The sequence below is a fragment of the Myripristis murdjan genome, chromosome 21, assembly GCF_902150065.1.
Source record: "Myripristis murdjan chromosome 21, fMyrMur1.1, whole genome shotgun sequence".
NCBI lineage: Eukaryota > Metazoa > Chordata > Actinopteri > Holocentriformes > Holocentridae > Myripristis > Myripristis murdjan.
This window is the reverse complement of record NC_044000.1, coordinates 19,740,542-19,750,393: the sequence shown is the minus strand read 5'-3', so window position 1 is coordinate 19,750,393 and position 9,852 is coordinate 19,740,542. Positions and strand designations below refer to the sequence as shown.

The 9,852-nt window shown below is 41.5% G+C and overlaps 1 protein-coding gene across 2 annotated transcripts; it reads left to right on the top strand.

Moving 5' to 3' along the window:
- Positions 1 to 292: 292 nt before the first annotated feature.
- Positions 293 to 9,027, top strand: LOC115379621 (immunoglobulin-like domain-containing receptor 1). Of its 2 annotated transcripts, none has more exons than XM_030080388.1 (9): positions 293 to 437; positions 789 to 1,153; positions 1,698 to 1,868; positions 3,914 to 4,063; positions 5,246 to 5,365; positions 5,494 to 5,640; positions 6,642 to 6,767; positions 6,947 to 7,866; positions 8,198 to 9,027. In XM_030080388.1, the coding sequence occupies exons 2-9, from the start codon at positions 1,105 to 1,107 to the stop codon at positions 8,207 to 8,209; spliced, it is 1,695 nt and encodes a 564-aa protein (XP_029936248.1). In that variant the 5' UTR covers positions 293 to 437; positions 789 to 1,104; the 3' UTR covers positions 8,210 to 9,027. The 2 variants fall into 2 exon arrangements, with proteins under 2 accessions (XP_029936248.1, XP_029936247.1); XM_030080387.1 differs by having other exon boundaries at positions 8,193 to 9,027.
- Positions 9,028 to 9,852: the final 825 nt, after the last annotated feature.

Below are 9,852 nucleotides of genomic sequence, written 5' to 3'. Positions count from 1 at the left end.
TACAGTACACACTCTGCACATTTGCAGCTTTAAAATGTATTCATTTAGGGTGGAAATAGGCCAAACAATTTATTTTATCTTTGACTCTTTACCTCTTGCAGGACAACTGTAATTTCCTATTGTTTAGTTAAATAAAAATGGGACAAAATGCATAGAGAAATAAAACAAATACATTTCCATGACAGAAAAAGACGGGAGACAGAGGGTGAATGTCCTTCCCTTTAAGGGACAGCACAATGCCAGGAAGGAAATGAGAAACTGGAACATCTACAGGTTGAGGATGATGCCAGAGACAGATGGGATGGGAGGGCATTTCACTCATGCAGCTTTTCCCCTCCACAAGCGCTCTTCAAACAGCTGAGAGCGGCACTTGAGTTCAGCTCCGGCGGGCATGTTTTGTGTAAACTGTGAAGCTCACTGGGGCCTATATGTGCTCGGTAAGAGGCGTAAACAAACACACACAAAGAAGTCCCAGCACTCTCTGACTCATCCTGAATGTGGACTTTCAACTGAGCCTGTTTTTCACATAGAATAAACGAAGGTGCAAGCTAAGTTGCCATTGTGGCCATTAGTTTTTCATCACATTAAATGTATTTATCTCATCTGCCAGAATGTGATAGTACTACTCAGAGGTGAAACTAGAAACAGGCAGCCTATTAATTAATCCTTTTTACAGCATTTTACCTGTACCACACTTGTGGAAAAAAATTTTTGGGGATCCAAGATGATTTTCTGACCCATCTTTTCATTGTTTTTGCTTTTCTTTGCTCCGGTGCATTCACATACAGTCACCACACTAGGTGCTCTTCCTGCTCTTCCTCCATTGCGCTGCACCTGTGCCGAGGCGGGGTCAGTGATGTCACCTGAGGCTGGGGGAAGGGATCCTCTGCGTGTGGGAGAGCTGCTTGGCACAGGTGGAAGTCCTCGTCCTCCCTTCACTACAAGGAATTTCCAGAGAATCAAAATGCTCCCTTAAACGACGCTTGAGATTATGAGTGGCGTTTACGACACGTTTTTACCTAAATATTCAGTTCTTCCCCTGGAGTTTGACTCGCCTTAAAGGATAAAGAGCCCAGTTTCCGCCATAGGATAAAGAACAACGAGATGGGAAATATGATATTGGTGGCGCTTCTGCTCGTTTTCCTGCCAACAGGTAAGCTTGGGAAATCTTCACAGCAGCCACAGACAGTATTTCTGAATTGATTTTCCCGTGTAATATCGTAGAATATAGGCCTGAAAATACTTTGGAAACTGTCGAAAGTGAAGTATGTGTGCAAGTTAATCATCGACAGATGTAAACAGGACAAGGCCGACCTCTGGTCACGTGACTAAACATTTATTATTTACTGAAAATGACTCGCATTTACGTTTTTTTGGCAAGAGAAGGGTCTTGGCATTAAAGCCTCAAACTTAACCATTTGCTCAATTAAGTGCATTTGCTGTCACCAGCTTGTCCTACTAAAGACACATTCCTCATTCCTCATCATGACTGACAGCTATAATTACATGTTACTGATGTAACGTTAGTGTGTGAGCAGCTGAAGACTTCTGGAGTAAACATCTAACACTGTATATTCTTATAAAATATAGAAGAGTAAAGCCTCGCCACTAACTTATTTTTTTCCTCTCCAATGTTGAGAAAAGCTTATGTTTGGTTGCTTTTTACATATTTTTTTTCTCCTCCCATCCTGTTGTAGAGGTGTCATCCATCCAGGTGATTGTTCCTGAGACAGAGAGGAGCACGGCTCTCTTTGCCTCTGTGATCCTCCGCTGTGACTACTCCACCTCAGCCAACCCCCAAGAGGTCCTGGTCACCTGGAGATACAAATCCTTCTGTAAAGACCCCGTGTTGGAGTACTACTCCACAGGTGAGGACACGAGTGGAAGGATGAAAAGGTGTAGGCTGTTGTGCTGGGGACATTCAAATAGGCCATAGAGTTTTTTTGTTTTTTTGTTTTTTAAATTTAGAATAGGACAGAGGTTGGAAGCTGGAGTGCTGTTAAAAAAATAACCTGACTTTCAATGACATTGCTTTAATTTGTCAGTCTTGCTTTGATCACTTGCATCTCAGATTATGATCATTTGTCAATGGAGGGATGTTGAGAGGTTGTCATTGTATATCACATTTAAATAACCAAAAAATGAGATTTGGAAAAATGTGTGCACCAGCTGATCCCAGGCCTAGGACTGTGTGTGCAGTGTGTGTGTAAAGTGTCTGGTGCATTCACTTCACACTGTCCGACGAGGGCTTTCCAACTAGATTTTCCTGTAGTACATTACAGTATGGATGCAAAACATTATACCACAGCTTTCCCTAGTAACACTGCAGGTAAAGTGACGAGTGACTAGCTTGTAATATTGGAAAATTACAGCTGCACCGGCCAATCAAATCACCCTATTTAGGTCTTTGTCAGATGTAGGAATTTTGTGGAATCTGACTGAGGTTCATTACAGTTTAATTGGTTGTACACTAGTTTTTGCCACTGAGATGGCATAGTGTAACATGGAGAGAGTATCATTAGGTTTTTAATCTATATTAAGAGTAGGCGGTTTATGGTGGGATGATTGGTGGTGATATGGCAGGATATTTTTTAACAGAAGCCCATGGTGAAATGTACATTTTTATTTGTTAGACCAAGGAAAACTGTTAATTTACAGGAATTCTTTTATTTGATTTATTTTAAAGTGTCATAATGTGTCTAAAAAGTAGCGTTCCTTTTATACAGACAAAATATCAAATGTTCTTTGTTATCCAGGCCAAGGCAGTTTGCAGCATCCAAGATTCTTCTTAAGCTTTAATGCTTCTTGACATTATTCTGCTCAACTTGTGATGCTGGTCTCTGTGATACGGAGTTGTGGTCCCACATGATAGAATAATCAAATAAACACCCCGACTCCAACATGCCATCAGGTTTCATCAGGGAAGAGGAAGTTACAATATTAAAATTTTTGATTTCATTATCAAATATTAAAAATTCTCCAAATGTTCCTTGACCTTTTTCGGAGCAGCTGTTTTGACGTGAATAGCAGGCAGACGTGTGTGTTATTAATGACATTAATTAAGGTTGAATTCCGTGTTTAGGTCTCACAGAGCCAGGAAACTGGTTTTGGGAATGCGGGTTCACTGGAAAGGCTCTGGTTCACTTAATGTCATTAGTAACACCTGTGTTTACCTGCTATCAAAGCCTTATAAAAGAAACGGGGCTGTCTTATTACCTTTGCTCCCTTGTTTCCATTGTTCTGCATAAACTTCTAATTGTCATATCCTTTTGTTTCAGAAAATCATTGTGTTTACCCTGACTTATAATCTCTACATGAAAGGAAATAGTTTGTGAAATGAAGCCCCGCCCTGCAGTAAGGATTATTATTCTGTCATTGTCAGACTTGATTTCCTACTCTTCCATTAAGGCAGGTAACCACTGTAAGGCGGGTGACGTTTCCATGTATAAATAGTAGTTCAAGTTGATTTCCTTTTTTTTTTTCGCTCTTTTTTACTTAACTTCCAATGTACAAGCTGTGCTTCTACAACAAGTTGTGTATCACACCTCCAGAATGAATTGTGATATTAGACAAGCATCATTTACTTTGTAATGTCACAGTCTGTGAGGACAAGAGTTTGATGTTATCATAAAGCATTCAGACAAACCTTTGCATATTAAAGATCATTGTAACTCCTTTTTTAGTGTCCAGTGTGAGTGAACACTGTTTTAATATCTTATTCTCTAATGGTGCTCCAGTGCCTATACAGTAGATTTTAGTTTGATTATCCAACTGGTAGGTCAGAAAATTTAGAAACTGTGCTGAAGTCATTTGCCTGAAGGATTTTGTGGTGCAGCTGCTGACGTTATGGGACTTTGAGCATTATGAGGACATACAAAATGCAACATCCTTTATTATCCTTCTGTTTCTCCAGCCTATCAGGCTGCTCTGCAGCTGGGACAGGACCCGGCCAATGACTGCCCAGACCGCCAGCGCACGGTTCGCACAGTGATCCAGAAGAGGGGCACTAATGAGGCCATGCTGGGTGCAGAGTATCGAGAGCGCAAAATTACCATTCAAAACAGTGAGTTGTATCCTCTCATAATAACCCATGTCACTATCTCATTCAAAACTGGCTGTGATTAACATTCAAATTTAGATACTGAGAACTTATTTTATGTTGCAGAAACATTTTTATTATTAATTTTCAGTTTTAGAAACACATAAAAACAGCCCATCCTGTTCCCAGTGCCTTTGCATAGACCCAGGAAAAGAAAAAAAAAAAAAAAGAGCACAGCCTCTGAGAGAAAACTTTATTTTTTCTAATTTAAGGAAAAACATCATGTCTTGTAACCAAGATGCTGCTGATGGGGTCATGATGGCTTCCAGGAAAGCAGGATCCTCCTTCGTGCAAGAAGGGAGGAGAATCCAATTATATCTAATTGCTCAGTGTGATCATTTGGAAAAGCTCCAGGAACTCCAAAAAAAAAATGGCAGTCAGGAGGGGTGGTTGCAGCTCGGTTTCTAACATGTCAGATAGGAGTTTAAAACAGAATAAACAAAACAGTGATCCAGAAGAGTGGAACTAATGAGGCCATGCTGCTGCAGAGTATCGAAAGTGCAAAATTACCTTTCAAAACATGTCACTGTATCATTCAAAACTGGCTTTGATTAAAATTTTGGTCACCTGTACCCTGTGTTTATGGGAGATTGACATTCAAGTTGAGTTGAGTTGATTCAGTTTTAGACATTGAGGAATGATTTCATGTTTAATGTTGTTCAGTTTAAGGCTTCAGTATACATTACATCACAGCTTGTAAGTCTTGTGTGTCCCACCACAGTGATGCATGACATGATAGACATTGTTGTCATGGTGATGCGTGTCCATGTGTCTGTGTGGACACGTTCTTGTGATCACTTGAAATACATGTCATACGTAAACCTCATATACAGTATATGCATACACTGCTGAGTAAAGACCGCATTAGCAGAACTGGTTGTGTTTAATATATTGTGGTGATTATGGCAAGACATTATGCAGTCAATGCAGTCCCTTCACAAATGTCTTAATAAAAGACAGCAGCACATATACAGTACAGTACAGCTGTTGTCAGGTGAAAACCTTCAAACCTCCAATCTCAGGAATAAAATGAATAAAAAAAACAGCCCTGCTTGTAGTTTGACCACTGTACATTTATAGTCTATTTGGTTTTGGAAAGTTTTATACTGTTTTAATTGATACTAATGTGTTTGTATGTTCTGACAGAGGCTGACCTGGTTATCACTGAGGTAATGTGGTGGGATAATGGTGTGTATTTCTGCTCCATTGATGCTCCTGGTGACACAACAGGAGACTCGGATCGTGAAGTCAAACTCATTGTTTACCGTAAGTGACGACACTAGGTGGAGCCATTGTAGCCCGAGAACATTTTTTGAGGAAACTGTGTCTGTCAGTAAAATATGCAATCTGTGAAACCCCTCAGTGGTGACCTCTGACCTTTAATGCCGTTCCAGATTGGCTGACAGTTTTGTTCATCATCATCGGTGCCCTGCTGCTGATCATGCTGTTCTGCATATGCTGCTGCCAGTGCTGCCCACAGAAGTGCTGCTGCTACGTCCGCTGCCCCTGCTGTCCACAGACATGCTGCTGCCCTGAGAAAGGTACGCTCACATCAGCCGGCTGGCAGACACTTAACCTTCTTTATACCAAAGCAAACCCAATCTGTTCTGTACTGAGCAGCAGCTGATCAATAAAAGAAAGTTAAAGTTATGTTCTTGAAAAAACGTAACCTTTGGCAAACTCAGTCCTCTTGAGATTTAAGACAGAGCAACTCTCTCCACTCAGTCTTTGACTCTCATGTGGACATCTGAAGAAAAATGTTGTTCTTTTGATGGGCACTATTGGAAATCTATGCTTCCCTGACAAAAACATTTTGCCCACAATTAAACTGTGACCAAAAATCATAGATTGTGTTTGAAACTTGTACAATTAAAATGAATTTTGAAATCATTTTTATCTAACTGACTACTGCCTGCAAAACCAAGGAAAACATGTACCTGCTGGTCACTTTTCTCTATTTTTTCTCATAAAATAAAACATTTTGGTTATTTTAAGTCCTTATTTGAACTGTGGTAACTTGTTTGGGAATTCCCTTTATTTTGATAGACAAACATTTGATAGACAAAATGATCAATTGATTAATCAAAGTGAAATCAAAATGAAATTAATTTTTCTTTGGTAGTCCTACACTGGGCAGAATTTTTTTTTTTTTTTTTTTTACTTTTACTTAATGAGGAAAGGCTCATTGAGATTAAAAATCTCTTTCCTAAGAACATACTGGCCAACAGAAGCAGCAGCACAGATAACAGGTTTGCAGACATACATTAATATGTAATAAGTTACATTAATAAAATAGGAAATAAAGTTCAGAATCATAAAACATCAAAAATATTCATCAACCATCATCACAAGTCATCAACATCATGGATCATAGAGAGACATTATGAATCAACATGTGCCTGCCTCCAAATCATTAAAGATTACTTTAAATGTATCTAGAGACACCAGCTCCAGAAGATTCAGGTCAACAGTTTGTGATTGTATGCAGTTTTGACTGTGATGATGCCAGCAGCCACTCACCCCCTCTGTGCTCTGCTCGCAGCCGTGATGCAGCACAGGATGTTGAAAGAGGCTCAGAAGGCCATGGCTCCGTGGATGCACGGCCAGCCCATTTACGCCCCCATCAGCTCCAACGCCTCATTGCAGGGCCAGCCTTTGTTGTACTCAGGTGAGTCACAACAGCACACTAAAACATGTTTTGAATGCTTTGCACCTGTTTTTTTTTGTTTGTTTGTTTGTTTGTTTGTTTGTTTGTTTGTTTTTTGCCTACAGTGACCTAAAATTAGGTAAGATTGTTTTATTCCTACAGGTAAGGTAACAACACATTTCCTTCCAATGTCTTTCCAGGCTCATTTTCAGACCACCCTGTCAAGCAGAACTTTGCCATGGCTCCTATGGGACCATCACCCATGCTCCTCCAGCATCAACCCCCTCCTCCTCCACCCCAAGGTTTCCATGGAAACGGCAGCGTGCATGGCAGCATCCAAAGTACCAACCAGGTGCTGGACTACCTGGAGAACCAGGTGAGGGGGATGGACGTCGGGGCTCCGCTAATGGCTCCCCATCCTGTCCAACATCTGCCCCCATTACAGCCTCAGTCTCAGCCGGTTCCCTTCACCCCGGGACCCCCCAGCATGTTGTCAGCCCTTGATGAGATGGGGGTGAGAGGGGTGGAGAGAAGGGTGATAACCCTGCCTCCCATCATCCAGCGTGTACCCAGCTTATCTTCACGCAGGGAGCCAGGAGGTGGAGAAGGAGCCAGGGGCGGCCCCAGATTATCCAGCCAGTCCAGTGGCAGTTCAAATCGCACTGGTGCTGGAGGAAGAGGAGGAGGAGGAGGAGGAGGAGGAGGAGGAGGAGGTCGGCACCGGGACAGCCGTGGATACAGAGACCCGTCTCCTCCCCGCCGTGGGATCCTGCGCGGTTACAGTGATGACTCGGACTGGGAGAGTAGGCGGGGAAGTGGGGCACGTGGGAGGGCGAGGGATGACAGAGGAGGCTCAGCTGGCAGGAGAGGAGGTGGGTCAAGGCCGCGGTCCCGTAGTCGTGACGACCTGATGGAGGAACTGCGGCGCTCTGCCCCAAGGAGGGACAGGAGCTACTCGCCTCCCCCACGTCGACAAGGCTCGTGGAGCTCGGATGACGAGGACAGCAGGAAAGGGAAGGCGAGTAAAGGGAGGGACTGGCCCGAGAAGCCGCCCAGCTACTCCTCCATTGACATCCAGCCTGGACACAGTAACAGCAGGAGAAACTACGACCGCTTTTCTGTAAGAGACACACACAACTACTGAGCTGATACACACACACTTTCACATGCTCACACACACTTGACATACACACAACTCTGTAGCTTTGGGCTGCTGAAAATACCTGTCTTGCTTGCTCTTTCTTTCATTTCTTTCTTTCTTTCTTTCTTCATCTTCATTTTACTTGTATCTATCAGTGTTTTCCTTTTGTTCTTTGTCTTCTTGGACTGTTGGTCTTTACTCCATTTTAACATTTATTTGTCGTTCTTTCCTTCTTCCTGCATTTTGCCTTTTTTCTGTCTCTGCTTTTTACTTAACCTCACTTCTCTGTCACTTTTCTCTCTTAGGATAGAAGCTCCCGTAGCGGCACCAGCGTAGTGATCTGAAGCATTTCTCTCTTTTTATCCCCTCGGTGAATGTTTCCTGAAAGGTGAAAATGAAGACAGACAGTAGGTACCTTGATTTGCTCAGTCAGGGTCTTGACGATAACAGAAATCTGTGAGTGCTGAAAATTGAAGGTATGTACATAGCTTTGTATAGCATGCTTGCTTGCTGTTTTTATAGAAAATTTTAAAAAGGCCATAAAATGATGCTGATAATTGCAGACAACATGCATTTTACTAAGCCTGTTTTGTTTTTTGTTTTTTTTTTGTATTAGAATAGTTAATGAATGTGCTTTTGATGGTTTCCTTTGTTGTTTCAAATAGTGTAATTTTTGTGTGATTTGGGACTGGTGGATACATGTGTCTTGTATTTTTAACAAGCAGATTGTTTGCATATTTTCAAATACTGTATGTAGTTTTTAAGTGGCGTCAGCAGGAAAAAACATCACTGACTGGGTTTTTTGTGTTTATTGGTGCAGATATGTATTTCTGTAGTGATTTATATACTTTGTGACATTTGCCTGTTTTTTAGCTACCTATTTAAATTGTTTTTATCTTGATTTTCAGTAATATTATTGAGCAGTAATAACAACCAAAAGCAATACTTCTTGGACACTGTGATAAGGAGCTGGACAAAGTAAGAGGACGTCAGTGATGAAAGCTCATACCTCTAAGACAAACCACAGCTAGTTAACTCCAAACTTTTCATTTCCGTTGAAGTTTTCGTATTGTACCCAGAACAGAAGCAGAGATGTGTTGCGATGAAATGTGCATATTTCCAATAAACCTTTTTAGATACAGCTCATTTGAATGTGGTTGTTGTTATCTGTTTACACAATATGCACAAAGTGTCTGGAGCTGTGAAGTCAGGAGCTCCTCACAAAGCAGGGTTAATGTTATGTGATGTCTTCTGAAGTTTTGTCTGATTAGCAATCAAGACTGAACCACACTCCAGCACGACTGAGTAATATTTGCAAACCAAATTGTGTGTGTTCTACAGACTCAAACCAGCATCATCAGGATATGTTTATGTATATTCTCGGCTCCAGTTCTGCAGCCGTACACATCACTCTCATAGATTACCGTGTAAATCTGATAGAGCTCCACCACAGGGGTCTAGTTCAACCACACCATCTTCAAGGAGCTGAGAGCAGACTCCACAATATATGCACGTCTTTCTGGGGACAGAATCATATTTGGCCAGAAGAGGGAGCCACACGTCACTGAATATTAAATGACTCCCTAAACGTCTTTTGCATGAGTCGGTTGTTTTTACATGATCACAGCTTGTTGATTCATCTCATTTATAACGGTTTTCTTACTCAATTTGAGCACTGTTTCATTAATCAGACTTAAACTCAACTTGGATACATGTAAGAGTAATTTATAATGTCTTTCTGGCGCCCATAACTAGCTCATTGCTAATTACAGCTCAACTTGCATGAAAAGGCTTGTCGATAATGCAAACGCATCCGATGAGAATCATGATTTCACATTTTCAGTGTAGAAATTCACAAACGGGAAAAGCCGGCGCTGCAGCATCTGCTAAAGTGAGAGATGGAGTAGCATTTCTTACCTACCTCTGATTGGCTAACTCCAACGGAGGTAACGAGCGCTAGCCAAT